Genomic DNA, 16779 nt, shown 5'->3' with positions numbered 1-16779 from the left:
AGTGGGGCCAATTCTCCTTTGCGCAGGCCTCTCCTGCACACAGGACCCTTAAAGTCCCAAGCATTAAATGCTAGTGGCACCCTCCATACATTATAATAGCCAAGAAAAATTCTTAGGCATTTCTATAGGCTGAGATTCACATTTGTGATTGTCCTTTATGTTAACATGCTGAGACTTCTCTATCTGTCATAATGAGGAAATACAGAGGTTCCACAAGTGAATCTATCAAATACAAGAATTCTTTTTCCAACTTATGAAAGCAATCTTTCTAAAATGTATCACACCCTTGGGGCACCTGGGTGGCGCAGTCGGTTAAGCGTCCGACTTCAGCCAGGTCACGATCTCGCGGTCCGTGAGTTCGAGCCCCGCGTCAGGCTCTGGGCTGATGGCTCAGAGCCTGGAGCCTGTTTCCGATTCTGTGTCTCCCTCTCTCTCTGCCCCTCCCCTGTTCATGCTCTGTCTCTCTCTGTCCCAAAAATAAATAAACGTTGAAAAAAAAAAATTAAAAAAATAAATAAATAAAATGTAGTATCACACCCATTCTAGACTTTTGTAAACAAAGTATATTGGTTTAAACTAATTTCTTATGATGAGTCCGTCACAATGATGAGCATCAGAATTCTATGAACAGTATTGCAAGGAACTCCTAAGATACACTAATGATTTTTCACTTCAGGATAGATAGATAGATAGATAAATAAATAAATAAATAAATAAATAAATAACCAACCCTCAGATTTCTGGGCATTTACATTTCTTGTGTCTGATTTTTATAAGTCAATTCTTGAAACTGCCTCCACGCCCATCACAGCAGCATCTTCACCCCCCAGTTTGCTGTTTCTAGTTTGCCACAGCCAGGTATCCAAAGAACTGATCTCTCAGAATTAGACATACAGCATAGCTGGACCAACAGGCTTTGTGTGATGGCCTACAAGTCTCTCCAGTGGAGCAAAGTATGTGAGCTTTTTTAATTGCATGAGTTGTGACAGCTATTTTTTTTTTCTTTTAAACTCAGAGGCCATAAATTGTTCTTTCTAAGTCCCTAATCTGACTTCTGTCAGTGTTTCCCAATGCAGACTCCATTAGCATGCTGGATGGGACAAACCTTGTGGGACCATTCTGCATAATACAAGACATTTAGTTCTCAGGCATTAGTAATAACCCCCCAAAACTTCCCATGTATTTCTATATGCTAGGATGAGCCAGAAAGATGACCAGTTCAAAGACGACTCCCAGACCCATGCTTAAGCACACCCATATTCCATGCTTAAGGCTTCTCCCTATGTTTATTCCAACTAGGGATTCCAAGGAACCAGTCTGGACAAAGCCCATAAAAAAATGAAAGTGTTAAGCTGATGACATTTAGAAGAGCAACCCAATCCCTAAAATTCTTCACCTATGCACCTGCATCAGGTTTCACTGTTCTAAGAGCTCTGCTTGTCTCAAGGCAAAGGCCAACTTAACAGACCAAGAACACAAAAAGAAATCTGGCAGATCCTGAATGTCACTGCAAACTTTACTTGCTACAAACTCTTATCACAATAGGAACCCCTCTAGAAGAACACTGCCTGAAACTGTCCAGGAAAAAAAACAAAAAAAATGCACCTTTGCTTTCTATCTTAGCTGGCAAAGTTATCACCTGCATATGTTTCTGTTCTCAACTGCTTCAGCTGTCAACGACCAGACCTCCTCATGTTCACTCCCCTGCCACTGATGGCATAGCATCCAAGCATCTCTATAGAATGCTCTGGCCACCCACTTACTCTAAGATAGACACTAACTTATTCACAACCCCAGAAATGACTGAGAGGATCAAAGACAAACTACATATCACCGTTTTCCTACAAATTTCCTATCCTCCCTCATCATAAAGAACAAAAGATTCGTTTGAGAGTTTTTTGTCCCCCACTGTTTTGTAAGTTTGAGAAGACAGCTACCAGCTGGGGAAATCACAGCAGAACTTCTGGACTGATTGCTTACATCATTCACTTTTGTACTAACTTATATACTGTTTTGTACTCTTTCCTGAGGTTGATTGTAATAAACAGGGATGGACTAAAGGGATGGATTCTGGAACCAGGGAGCTTACTAGCTAGGTGTGTGTCCGTGCACAAATTATTTAACTGGTGTCTATCTCAGTTTCTTCTTGGATGAAATAAGGATGACAATAGTACCTACTTCCTAAAGTTGCTGTAAGGATCAGATGAATTAACACCACAAAGTCATTAGAACACTACCAGAGGGAGGAACATAACTGAATCACAAATACTTCAGAATGTGGCTGCTATTATATTACTCTGGTGGCTCCCCCTGTCTCTCCATCTACACCCAAATTCCTTATAGCCCGGAATTTAGAGGACCTGCATTTGTTTTGTGTTTCCCATGCAAGGATAAGAATTAACTGCAAGAACAGCTACTGAGTGCAGACCATATAAGTGTATTAGGCATGGAAAATATAAAGATGAGTAAGACATGATGCTCAAGATCTTCAAGGTCAGCAAAAGACCCTGGCATCATAAAACAAATGCTTACACTGCAGGACTAAAATGAGATGACAATGAACCAAGTGTTTTAGAAGCACAGAAAACAAAGTGCTGAGAGTGAGACAGCAAGATCCTTGAGACATACGGTCTACTCAATAAAAAAGGGGAAAAAAAGACATTGCAGGTAAGGGAAAGAGTATATGCATGGAAACAGAGTTGGAAAAGTTCATGGCATATTCTGGTAAAAGTGCACAGCCCGGTGTGACTGGAGCACTTGCAAAATGGGAAAATAAACCCTGTGGCCATATTATAATGTTGTTATAACATGATTACAATACAATTCTAAAGATTTTGAACTTTTTTCCATGAGGCAATGGGAAGTCAATGACGACTTCAAACACTGTAAAGATACACTGAATTCTTTTTTTTTTTTTTTTTTTTTTTTTTTTAGGAAAAAAATATTTGTAGAGATAAATGGACTAGCATTATGAAGAAGTGATAGGAGGGAGTAGACTTCAGGTAGAGGTAACAGTGTGGAGGCAGTTACTGCAGTCTAAGGCAGGGACATTAAGGATCTCAACTAAGACTATGAAGAGAACTTGGATTTGAGAGACACTTAAGAGGGAGAAGGGACTCGGAAGTGAGCTGGCTTCTGAGGAAAAATAAGAGAAGAGGGTCCAGGTTCTCCAGGTGAAGTATGGAAGTGCTGTATCACTATATTCTACACCTAAAAATTAGTATCACACTGTATGTTAACTAACTGGAATTTAAAATAAAAACTAATTAGGGGTTGAGCGTCCGACTTCAGCTCAGGTCATGATCTCATGGTCTGTGAGTTTGAGCCCCATGTCACGCTCTGTGCTGACAGCTCAGAGCCTGGAGCCTGCTTCGGATTCTGTGTGTGTGTGTCTCTCTCTGCCCCTCCCCCACTCATGCTCTGTCTTTCTCTCTCTCTCTCTGTCAAAAATAAACATTTAAAAAATTTTTTAAAAATAAAAATAAAAATAAAATAAAAACTAATTTAAAAAAAAAAAGTCCATTTAATTCTCATTTAATGGTGATGCAACGTACCATCAGGAAGAGCAGTTACTAGATGCTCCATAAACATGTGTTGGATGGAATTAAATTTTTATAACCTGAAAAAGAAGTTAACTTAGGTTGGTGACCAAGCAGTGAATCACCAAACATTAATCTGTCCAAAATAACCACACCCTTGAAATAAAAGTGAAAGGGAAAGATTAAAGGAAAGATTAAATACTGGGGTGATAAGAAAACTACAGCATTTTAAAAAAAATTTTAATGTTTATTTATTTTTTGACAGACAGAGAGACAGAGCATGAGAGGGGCTGGAGCAGAGAGAGAGGGAGACACACAATCTGAAGCAGGCTCCAGGCTCTGAGCTGTCAGCACAGAGCCTGACGGGGCTCGAACTCATGAACCGTGAGATCATGACCTGAGCTCTGAAGTTGGATGCATAACCAATTTAGCCACCCAGGAGCCCCAAAAGCATTATTTTTAAGAGGAAGAACGAAATCAGAATATTCTCAAAGCATGTTACACGGAACCTGAGTCCCAAAATATATACCATGAGACATCAGTTGCAAGGTCAAACTTGTATGAAAAGTTTTGCACATCATATTCACCCTTAAATATTTACTGTAAACACTATCATAAAATATACTCTGAAAAAAATATATATATACACTCTGAAAACTTACATAATAAAAAAAGATTAACTTTAATGAAGGCGGAGTTTCCCAAACTTTTGGGACATTACAAAATTTTGTACAGAGCCTGTGTTCCCTAGGACACACTGGAGAACACTATACTTCACAAAAAGTTTTTCAAATACAAACAAAAGAGTTTCAGTGCAATCACAAGAAAGTATTATAAACTATAGAAATGCAAAAATACAAACCTTCAGATGAAGTTTTTGAAGAATTCGGGTGAGCAATCGTGGAAATCTTCCTATGTCTATTGCATTTATCAGCGACACTGCTTTTTTCATGCTAAATAAATGTGTAAAACAGAATTTTAAAATGAGTTTTCCAGGTGGAACTGTACTTGCTATAAGCATGCTTGTCTACAACTGCAGTTGTCTTTAAGTTTCCATTTCAACAACTCTGATTGCTATAAAGAAAAACAGATGATGGCCAGCAAAAGAGGCAGGACATTTCCAAAGAGATGCCTCCCAAAAAGTATTTGTGTTGAAAAAGTCCATTTGGCAAAGTTTCTCTTTCTTTGGGGCAAAGCTGACGACTAGGGGAAGCTTGCACTCTGTGGGGAATGCCATTAATCACTCAGCAGTAAATATTTAATGTCCACTTCACCCACAATGGAACTATGGAAAGAGGAGGAAAGTGGCAGTTACACCAAAATACAAAGCAAAGAATACTGCATGGCAGATAAGGCGATAAAACAACATATATATGACATATGAAATCATTTAGGGTAACAGCACACAGTTTTTTTAAACCCTACTTCTCCTGTAATCATCAACTTTAAATTATGTGATAAGAACAATTCTGCATCATACTGGATATGGCTTAGTGACGTGTCGGCTCTTAAGCAGGACACTGATATGAGAACAACTGGCTGTCAGAACTCAAGGAATCCAGGAAGAAGGGAAAAAACTTTAAAATGACAACTCTCTTCGTCAAGATTCCTGCCCAATTCAGGCGCAAGGAAATTGTTACTGTCCAACTTTTTCGGCATCACTACCTGCACTATTACTTGTTTTTCATGAAATGGGAGTCATTTCTACTTCAATAATTGTATTTTAAGACAGAACTTTGTATCACCACCCTGGACAGCCGAGCTTCCCTACCATAAGTAGAAATGAGCTAAAAATAAATTTTAAAATGAAATCAAAAGCAACGTTACCAAATTCTGCTTAGGCACCTTACTAGCCCAAAACGAGGCCTAGTCCATCTTGATTGAAAAGGGGTAATGGCACGTGTTAGGGATTAAAGACCTTCCAGCACTAATGGGAACCTTTCTCGTAATCAGGCCTGAAGGAGAGTTGAAAACACAAACTGTTTAGCTCTCCACGTGCTTCAGCACGACTCCAGGCAGACTTGGGTACTTCTGATCCCACACTCTGGGAACAGTGACACACATCACACACTGTCCTACTGACCCCAGCTGCCAGGCGCATTGTAACCCCACGTAAGTGAACCACCGAGAAGGCGAGACACCCACAGTCCCCCGCACTCCTGCAGGGCCGCACCGCGGTATCTCCAGCCCAGGGCCCGCCCCGCTTCGGAGCCAAAGGCGACAGCTAACAAGGGAGTCTCTGCGTCGGTCCCATCCATGCCACCTCTGGCGACTACCTGGGGCTCTCCGGCAGGATCAGCGCCGTGGTGGCCGCCATGTTTGAAGCTCTCACGCCCAGCCGCCGCCTGTCAGCTGTCTCCAGCTCAGCCAATGGCGGCGGGTCTACGGAACGCCGGAAGGCCCAAGCCCCTCAGGTTCGAGGTCCGTGTCTTCTTCTGCGGTCTTCCAGGCCAAGGGAGGGTCGCAGCCACCCTCCCAACCGGCAGTGTTCTGCCTTAACCCTGTTCGCATATTAACTTATTTATATTTATCTATTTACTTGTTATATATGCACATTTGACCGTTGAACACCTGGAGATTAAGGGTGCCTCTCCGCCAAAAGTCAAAATTCCACGTATAACTTTTGATGTCCCCAAAACTTCAGTACTAATAGCCTACTGTTGACCAGATACCTTACTGATAACACAGTCCTTGCTTGTATTTTGTATATTTTTTACGTACTGCGTTATTACAATAAAATAAGCTAAAGCAAGCTAGAGAAATGAAAATGTTACTAGGAAAATGCATTATGGCACTGTACTATGCTTATCAAAAGAATCCAAGTATGAGTAGGCATGCACAGTTCAAATTTGGATATGAATGTGTATTTTTATGGAGTAGGTGTGTATAAACATATATTTAGGTGTGTGTACATGTACATACACGGTTTTTTTTAACGAAGAGTGAGCACCCCATCCCAGCCAGTGTCTGGCCTGTGCTGCGTGGGGGCAGGAAGGGGAACACTCTCCCCCAAACCAGTGGGGGGTGTCACACAACATCCCGCAGTAGAAGTCTGCGCCACCAGCCTAGGCACTGTGCGATCAGCCCTTCCAGTATCTGCCTGCCTGGAACTCTGTAGGGCACCCCACAGAGCTTGTAGTATGTACCTTCACATGTAGTATGTACCGTAGTAGTTACTGAGCACCAGACCCTGTAGGCAGGCACTATGCTAGGCACTTGGGATGAAAAAGACCAAAATTCCTGCCCTCAAGGCTTGCCAGCAGTTCAAAGGGACAAGTTTTATTGTGCCCCTTTGGGGTGCCGCAGTGAGCTAGGTACTGCTTAATAGGAGAGACGCATCCCCGCAGAGGCTGCTCTTTAGAATCTCACGTAGAGCAGGGGTACAACATGGGTTCGCGATTACCTTTGTCGCCTTAGAGGAAAAGCACGTAGTGTGTTAAAGGGATTCAGAGGTGGGAAGAATGGTAAAGCATGGGAGGTAGAGCATTACGATGAGAAAATTTTCCTGTTGCAGGTGGCATGAAGTCTTGAAAGATAGATTATGGTGTGTGCACTTGAGCTAGTGATAAATGGGGAGTCATTAATGTTTTCCAGTAAAGAAATTTTTGTGATGAGAGCTGCTATTGATTACGCATGTGTGCGTGTGCCTGTGTGTTGTCTTTCGTCTTTTGAAGATTACTGTCAGCAGAATGGTGATTGGATTGGAAAGAGGTAAGCAGGAAAGTCAAACAGGGAACTATTGCAATAATCTATGGAGAGCATTAAAATCCTGTGGTAGTAAAATAGCATTGGAGAATGGAAAAAAAAAAAAAAGCAGGGAGTGAATTAGAGTTCCATTTCAGCTGTAGAATCTTCAGGAGCTGGCAAAAGATTGAATGTAATTTTCTTACCTAATTATGTTTTACTTAAATTATTATTTAAATTAGTTGGCATTCCTAGAGCAGCCCAAAAACATCCTAACTGAAGGGAGAAGCCAGATTGCAAATTAAAAGTGAATAATCCCCACATGGATAATTGAGTCAATTATACAGTGTGTCGAACACATACAAATACATTTAATTCCACAACACGCCACACGCTCCCCAATTTATGCAGTATCTGAAAAAGAGGTATGTGGATTTACATATATTATAGGTCTCTGATACAAACACAGATTACTTTACCTGGCATAATTTTAGAAGGGTCCCAATTCCCTCGACTTCTGAATAATTTCCCTTTTGTCTCCATTCATTACCTAAAGTAGAGCCATTAACCAGCATTTTTGACTCTCTAGTGAAGTTTACCTCCCTGTTTCCTTCAAAACCATAGCTGGGATTTTGAGCAAAAGGGCATCGGGGTGGTTTGAGCCCTGAATCCATGTAACTTGGAACAGAGCACTTTTCGTCACTTAAATTTCTTATTTCTGATCTGTAAAATGGGGATGAGAATAATGTCTGCTCCCCTGGGCTGTGATAAGAATTTAACAATGTGATGTATATGTGCAAGAAGCATTCTCCCCTCCTTTATAACACAAAGCACAGACTTCCAAGGTTGTACCAAAAAAGTCTTTGGTAATTCTCATCATTTTCACTGACACGGTGATCACTTCTTATTGGCACTCATTGCTATAAAGGCTTGATGCAGAGAATAATTTCACCCCTTACATGAGACTCTCATCCAAAATGTTTCTGTGGTCTCTAGAGTATAGACATATATATTTCCATGAAAAAGCCCTTATACTTGGCTACCTGTTACCACCTGCTAGAGAACAGGATATGTACCTTCTAGAGACACAGTTCCATGACCACACTTTACCCCTAACCCTCGAACATGTCATCCCAACTTTATGATGGATCCGGAGCCCAGAATGGCTGCCCTTGATCTGTTGTGACTACTAAACATGCTGAATGCCCCCAATTTTATTTCTTCCATATTGTTGTCTTCACTGTAACTTTAACCAAATCTAACATTGCGTGTGTGTGTGTGTGTGTGTGTGTATGTATGTTATACAAGGTGGCATGTTATCCAGTTGGTTATAGTGTGGGACCCAAGGAATTTAACAAAAATCCCCTGCCCCTGGACAAGCAGAGCAAGACTAACTCCATTTTGTGCCACACCCACCATCTCATGTATAACCCCCACATGACCTACTTATTCCTTAAGACACTCCCCCACCCTAGTCAAAGCGCTGAGCACACTCTTACTGGAAAACCAGCTCATATAGGAATGCGGAACCCCTAACCGCCAAAGAATGTAAACCCCGCCTTTTGCCCGCCAAACTTGGGCGCCAATTCTGACCAGAGTGATAGGCTAGTTCAAACAGTTACTATAGGGTAAATTGTAATTCAATTGGCCACCTGCGTGTGGACTGACATGACTATGCAACTTTCTGTGTGTGTTATAATCTCAGTGGCCACTGGCCCCTATAAAACTGCTACGCCTCTTAACCTAGGGGTCCAAGTCCCTGCTCAGCTGTGTCGGGTATACTTGGGCCCAAGCTCGAGCTTGCAAATAAACCCTCGTGCGTTTGCATCAGTATCGGCTCCTTGGTGGTCTCTCGGATTCGAAATCGGGGGCATTACAATAGATTTAAAACCCAGTTTATTTCTCGGTACTGTGGGATATTTCCAGACACACTATTTTGAGTTACTGTGTCTTAGAACCTCCAGGAGGTGGGAGTGAGGGGAAAACAAATTTGTCTGCAGACTCTTTCCAATCTTCTGTCTCTTGCTGGTCACAATTTGTGCCATGGCTCATACCTCCCCTGTCCTCCCGAGGTATGTCACCTGTTGCCTTTAGGCATCATTGGAAAATCCAGACCCTCCATGAGTTTGGTAGAGTACGATCCAAGTCCCAAAAACTGTAGAAGAAGCGAGCTCATGCCTATACCTATCTCCAGATGTGTCCTCTCCCACCCCCTACCCTGCCAAGGGTGGCAGCAAATGGCAAGGGCTTTAAGACCATGGGAACAGTTCAGAGTTCCCAGCAGCCACTTTGTCAGGGAAGTTGAACAATACACTGAAGCCTGGGATGCAGTAAGGTTGAGCATACCTGGGGGTGAGGGGAGTGCATAACTCAGAGACCATTTAACTCTTTGAGTGGCATCTCAACACAAGAGTTGCTTAAGCCTTGAATGTTTTAGCTCTTTGGTGATGCAGCCTTTTTAGTTCACATATGCCTAGTTGTTTTACCAAAGTCTATGACAGCACAGGTTGGAGCAAGGTCCTCTGTGTCCTGAGAGCTAACACTTCCTTCTGGGTGTGACCTTTGTCCGGTTTGAAGTCCCTCCCTCTGGGTGAGTTCCATCTCCTGGGCCCCATGGGCATTTCCTGCAATATAGTCTACACCCACTCTCTACCTGCTAGGCATGATTTATATCTCTGGCACTCAATGGATCTGAGCCTTTCCCTCCCCTCCAAAAGTCTCCTCCAACCCTTAAGTAAACCCTGGGTACACCTACAAGCCCAGCCCAAATCCGCACCTCAGTATTCCAGCTACCAATGCAAATGGTTATCTTTGGAGGAAAGGTAACACCTACTCACCCAACAGACTAGTATCTGAGCCCCAGGAACCGAGTTCAGCTGAAACAACCTTGCAAGGAAGCTCTTGATATATATGGTCACATTGGGGGTATGGGCATTTTATTACACACCCAGATTATTCTGGCAGTGGGTTAGCTAAGCATCTGGCCCAGGTCCTTAACCCTGTGAGTGTCTGTGGTCCTACAACTCATGTTGAGTGTCTCGGGTGAACTTTCAAAGGTAGCTTAGAATCACATAGGCAGAGGGCTAAAACTACCTGCCACTCATGTCCTATCAAATACAAAATTCATATTCAGCTGCATTTGCTTGCAGAAGCCATTGGCCCAGTTTTCCTCCTCCTCAGCACCACAAGGAACACACCACCCCCTCTCCACACCACCACGCGGTCACAGTTGCTAGCCCTGTTTTTAGCTCAGTAGTCAGCACTTGCTTTATGACTGCAAGTGGATCAATCGGAGTAGAACTGAAGAACGCCTTCTAGACGGGAAACATGCAACAGCCTGTTCCACAGCTTCTCCAGAGATTCTCCGGGGAATGGAGTTTCAAAATTGGATATTTTTATTTATGAGGTGGTTATGTGAATGTGCCTGATTGAGGTGAGATCCATCAGGAACAAGGAACGCAGGAACATAATCTATTCTCTGAGTATTTATTTGCATGCCAGGCTGTGATGTGGAAAGGAAGAAAGAAGCTTAGGGGAAAAAAAGAAAAAAAAAGAGAAGAAAAGAAAAGAGAAAAGGAATAGCATCAAAGTTGCAGGCCACATTTGCCCAGAAAACAAAACAAAACACAGTATTAACCAAATGGAGGGTGGGGGACAGTATGGGAGGGAAATGTTTATTAAAATGTAACAAAAAATATACTTTGTGATCATGAACAGATCCCTTTCTAATCCATTTTTAAATTTCTTTTGATGTTTATTTATTTTTGAGATACAGAAAGCATGGGAGGGGCAGAGAGAGAGGGAAACAGATGATCCATATCGGGCTCCATGCTGTCAGCACAGAGCCCAATGCAGGGCTCAAACTCAGGAACCATGAGATTATCACCTGAGCTGAAGTCCGGTGCTCAACCCACTGAGCTGCCCAGGCGCCCCACCCCTCTGTTTTAATTGGCACTTGCTTTTCTCCATCCTACTTCCCAGAAGCCTATGTCATTAACAGGATTGATATTTACACACAGGACATGTGAACGATTTAATGGCTTCGTCAGTAATTTCCACCAGCGAACCCAGTAGGAAGAGAAGCTGATGGCAGTTCCCCCATAGACATATTGCGTGTGGTCCTGGTACACATCCCTTTGACCCAGTGACTCGTAAAGGAAATAAAGGCAGTAGACATCTCAAACATGCAACAGAAAAAGAAAAACCCACCCATCAACAGCAAACGAGCAAAGAAGCCTCACTTAATAACACACTTGAAGAAGTGTCTGCCGGGAAAAGAAACAAAGCAACTGCCCCTGTCAAGATGGACTTGAAAGGTGATCCCCCACCTGCTGAAACAGTGCTGAAGAAAGGTGTCCACAAAGCCATGAGAATTCCCCAATGTATGTATTCCCCGGTTTAGAAGGGAGCAGAATGGGAGAGAAATAGGCAGCCAAGGGGAAGGCTTGGGAGATCTGTGGAGGCTTTAAGCGTCTGAGGGCTGATCCAGCACTCAGTGGAGGAGCCTCCAGGAGTCACACGTTTACTGCCTCTGGGCCAAGGGGAAAGTAGAGCATAGAGCGGTAAGGCAGAAAAAAACAAAACTATATCTAATTCCCCAAGTGATGAAGGAGTTGGAAATCTGAAAAGAGAAAACAAGAAGCAAAGATACCCATAGACAAAAGCCAGGGGGAGGTTACATTGCAGCTGCAGTGAAAATAGCCTTCCCTTCCCCCACTGTTAACACTGGCTGAAGCCCACAGGCACCCCAGTCCTCCATTATAGGAAGGGGAAATGAAAGAATGAAAAAAGTGAACATCAGGGCTCAGGAGGGATCAGAGGGTCTGGGGTGCCACAGTTAATGAACGGCTGATCTAAAGCCTGGGGCATCCCAGGTGTGCCTGGATGGCTCAGTCAGTTAAGCCCCCAACTTCAGCTCAGGTCATGATCTCACAGTTCGCAAGTTCAAGCCCCACATTGGGCTCTGTGCTGACAGCTCAGAGCCTGGAGCCTGCTGTGGATTCTGTGTCTCCCTCTTTCTCTGCCCTCCCCCTGTTCATGTTCTGTATCTCTCTGTCTCAAAAATAAATAAACATAAAAAAATTTTAATTTCAGTCCCTGTTCAGGGACTGAACTTGCCCCCTAAAAGTGGAGTGAATCTGGGATGCCTGGGTATCAGTTAAGCATCTGACTCTTGATTTCTGCTCAGGTCATGATCTCATGAGGTCGTGAGTTCGAGCCCCACATCAGGCTCCGAGCTGACATAGCAGAGCCTGCTTGAGATTTTCTCTCTCCCTCTCTCTCTCTGCCCCTCCTCTGTGCTCTCTCTCTCAAAATAAATAAATAAACTTAAAAAATAAAAGTGGAGTGAATCCTGCTACAAGACAGTGAATAAAATCTCCAAGTTGAGAAACTGAAAGTCATACCTACCAAAAAAAAAAAAAAAAACCGAAACAAAAAAACCAAAAAACTGTTACCCTCGGTCCCAACTTCCCCTTAAGCTTTTTGTAGACAAACAGATAGAAGGCAACACTGAGCCATCAAGCTGGCATCCTGAGTGGAAAAACAAACAGATCTCGCAGTGGCAGGCACAGGCACTGGAAAATTCTGGCACCACATCAGAGGTCTGGGCAGAGCTGTCCATGACCCACACAAATTGGATGAGAAAAAGGGACGCGGCAAGTACGCAATCATCCTACAGAAAGAAATTTACAAAAAAGAGGCGAACGGTATGCAAAAAAAAAAAAAAAAAGCAGATGAAAATAAAATAATGGAATAAAATAATGGAATCTGGAATATGATAATGACCAAAGAGGCAGCAGCAAATCCCATGTGAATGTTCAAGATAGAACTTAATAAGGAAATAAACTTGATGGAACAAAAACTGAGAGACAACTTGAAAAAACATCCAAATCGGCGCAGAAGGCATTGTGAAACAAAAGAAAGAGACTGAGGACCAAAAGTATGCCATTTCCTAACTAATACGTAAATTAGACACTGAGACAAACAGACTAAACACAATTGCAAATTCAATTTCTTTTATTTTTTTAAGTTTTCTTTTGTTTTTTTTTTTTTAATGTTCATTTATTTTTAAGAGAGAGAGAGAGAGACAGAGTGTGAGTAGGGGAGGGGCAGAGAGAGAGGGAGACACAGAATCTGAAGCAGACTCTAGGCTCTGAGCTGTCAGCACAGAGCCCAACACAGAGCTTGAGCTCATGGACCACAAGATTATGACCTGAGCCGAAGTCAGATGCTTAACCGACTGAGCCACCCAGGTGCCCCATATTTTTTTAAGTTTTATTTATTTATTTATTTTTATTTTGAGAGAGAGAATGAGAGTGAGTTGGGACAGTAGAGAGGGGGAGACATCCCACTCAGGCTCCTCACTGTCAGTGGGTGGCTCAGCCGGTTAAGCATCCGACTTCAACTCAGGTCAGGATCTCACAGTTCATGAGCTCCAGCCCTGCATCAGGCTCTGTGCTGACAGCTCAGAGCCTGGAGCCTGCTTCTGAGCCTCTGTCTCCCTCTCTCTCTGTCCCTACCCAGCCCCGTCTCTCAAAAATAAATAAATAAAACATTTAAAAATATACATATACATATTAAAGAAAGCCTCTTTATGTGAGTAATTAACCGTTTCACACCTTCTTGGCATCCGTGTACCTTCATCAGGCTCTGCACCAAACCCAGTTCCAGCTGGGGGTGGGTGAGGCTGCCTCATGCCTATGGGAAGATTACAACACACATACACCAGAAGACACTTTCTCTATAACATTGGAAACCCTGTATGTGCCATTTGATGGAAGAACATATTGTGTTCTGAAGAGCCTGATATAAAATGGTGAGGCTGGGGCAAATTCTGGTCAAGTTCTCAACCTCCAAGGATAAAGAGACAATTCTTTGGGCATCCAAATGAAAAAAAAATAGAGGAAAAAGAATCAACCAGCCTCAGACTTCTTCACTGGCAGCAAAGTTTTGAGAAAAATGCCTAAATCCAGCCAATATGCTATGCAATTATTAACCAAAGTTCCCATATGCTCAAACGGGATTGCATTTGTAATTTTTACATGTTCCTTCTGGGGAAACCGAGAGTTAAAAACAAGCCAACCAAGAGATTAATGAAAACAAACAAGTCAGGAATGGGGGTCCTTGGCATGTAGTGAATGTTAAATCCATTGTAGAACTAAGGTTTAATTAAACTCTCTACATACTTCACCCTATCTTAAAAAAATTTTTTTGACGTTTATTCATTTTCGAGAGACAATGAGAGACAGAGCATGGGTGGGGGAGGGGCAGAGAGAGAGGGAGACACAATCTGAAGCAGGCTCCAGGCTCTGAGCCATCAGCAGAGAGTCCGACGTGGGGCTTGAACTCACAAGCGCCGTGAGATCATGACCTGAGCCAAAGTCACACGCTCAGTGGACTGAGCCACCCAGACACCCCATATGAAATGGGGTGAAATACATCACTCAGGCAATAAATTGACTAGGACTTCTTAGTCTATTCTTAATTGTCGCAAGGGTAACAATCTAGATACTGGGCCACGGACTGTGGAGGTGTTTTGCTCAATTTGTGTGACCGACTCAGTGAGGACATAGGCAATGTAATCCGAGAGATTTTTATTCTGGAAACAATCCTAAGCAACTTAACATTTACAGCTTGCTTTGTGACTTATAGTCTATGCCCAAAGCCACTTGAGTTTGAGACCCCTGCTTTAGAGGAGTATTTTAGGAACACACAAACCTTTCTTTGTTGAAGAAACAACTACCTAAAATAATTTCTTCAGTTTCTTTTCCTTCTCTTATCCACTTGAATAAAATCATTTCTATTTGTCTATATGTAGATTGCATGTATCCTATATAAACTGAGATTTAGATATAAATATGCATACAGAGATTACTGGAATTCAGTTTGGCAAATGTTCACAATATTTCTGGTGGGTAAGATTTTCTATAATTTGGGGGGCGCATGGGTGGCGCAGTCGGTTAAGCATCTGACATCTGATTTCGGCTCAGGTCATGAGTTCACGGTTCACGAGTTCGAGCCCTGCACTGGACTCTGAGCTGACAGGGCGGAACCTGCTTGGAATCCTCTCTCTTCTTCATTCTCTGCTCCTCCCTGGCTTGTGCTCTCTCTTTCTCTCTCTCTCAAAATAAATAAAGCTAAAAACTTAAAATAAAGATAACAATATTTTCTATAATTTTTCACCATTTACTGTGTACTTCTTTGTATTGCTGAACTTTCTGATAATGAGGATGTGTTATTTCTACAGTAACAGTAAAGTCATGATTCAAAACATAATGAAAATAAATGAATTACTGTGTGCCCAGGTTTTTTTTTTACATTAGGTACATTAGGTACTAAAAGAGGTTACATATCACTAACATTACTTTGAGTGACCCAAATATTAACATTATTTCTCAGGGTAATTTGTAAATAATTTTAATTCATTAATCATCATCAAAATTCACTTAAGGGTGATTTGTGTGTGTGTGTATGGGGAAAGGAAAGATCACAGTAAATTATGAATACTATTGCCTTTAAAAAGAATGCTGATCATTTCTCTCTTCGGTATAACTGCTTTTCTTTTGTTTACACAGGATTTTAAGAGGTTTTCCCTTTAGCGTCTGTTTATGTTCCTAAATTGATGAGAGGGCCATAGTTAGTTTTCTTCAGAACCAGTCAGCGCCGCATCACTGAAGATAAAGTGGTCCTTCTAACAAGTCAAATAGCCAGAGAGGTCCTAACTGGTCTCAAGAGAGCCCCAGGTCATTCACAGAATTTGTGTGACATGTCACCCAGCCTCATTGTTCTAACAACCCATCCTTGGTTCTGTGTCTACACTGGAGAAGTTTCTCCTTTGTGATACAGTCTCAAACAGAAAAAGGACATCGGCAAAAGCTAATAAACCTGAATAAAGTATGTATTTGAGTTAACAGTAATGTATCAGTATAGGTTTAGTAATTGTAAAAAATACTCCAGATTAAGATCTGAGATTTTAAAAACACAGTCCACCCACTCAAGGAATTTACAAACCAATAAGAAATTAAAGGGGCGCCTGCGTGGGTGGCTCAGTCAGTTGAGGGTTCGAGTTCAGCTCAGGTCATGATCTCCCAGCTCCTGAGTTTGAGCCCCGTGTCGGGCTCTGTGCTGACAGCTTGGAGCCTCAAGCCTTCTTCGGATTCTGTGTCTCCCTCTCTCCCTGCCCCTCTCCTGCTCACACTTTGTCTCTGTCTCTCTCAAAAATAAACATTAAAAAATTAAAAAAAAAAAAGAAATTAAAAAAAAAGATATAAGGCGGAAAAAAGTGTCGTGATTGAGGTGAACACAGGCCACTGTGGATGCTCAGAATACACCATGAGAGCCACACTTTATCAAGCTATGCTTGTGCCCAGCATTGTTTGAAGAACATTATTTCATTGTACGTCACGACAGTCCTGTGGGCAGGTCCACTGGAGTGGGTAAGGAAATTCACAAACCTTAGAGGATTTGCATAACTTTCCCACAGTCACTCACTCGTCGGTGGTGGGTAGAGCCAGGACCTGAACACCGTGTGCTAACTCAAGACCTGGCTCTCAGC

The 16779-nt window shown here is 42.4% G+C and overlaps 1 protein-coding gene across 1 annotated transcript in view; it reads right to left on the bottom strand.

The window, feature by feature from the left end:
- COMMD10 (COMM domain containing 10) overlaps positions 1-5920 on the bottom strand; it is a 217287-nt gene extending 211367 nt beyond the window's left edge. Inside the window, exons 1-2 of the mRNA XM_043570240.1 lie at positions 5816-5920; positions 4402-4492 (exon numbers count right to left, since the gene is read on the bottom strand). Coding sequence (XP_043426175.1) covers positions 4402-4492; positions 5816-5856 — 132 coding nt within the window. The 5' untranslated portion in view covers positions 5857-5920. The remainder of the gene's footprint in view (positions 1-4401; positions 4493-5815) is intronic.
- Positions 5921-16779: the final 10859 nt, after the last annotated feature.

This window comes from Prionailurus bengalensis, chromosome A1 (assembly GCF_016509475.1).
Source record: "Prionailurus bengalensis isolate Pbe53 chromosome A1, Fcat_Pben_1.1_paternal_pri, whole genome shotgun sequence".
Lineage (NCBI taxonomy): Eukaryota > Metazoa > Chordata > Mammalia > Carnivora > Felidae > Prionailurus > Prionailurus bengalensis.
This window is presented reverse-complemented; position numbering and strand designations above follow the sequence as displayed.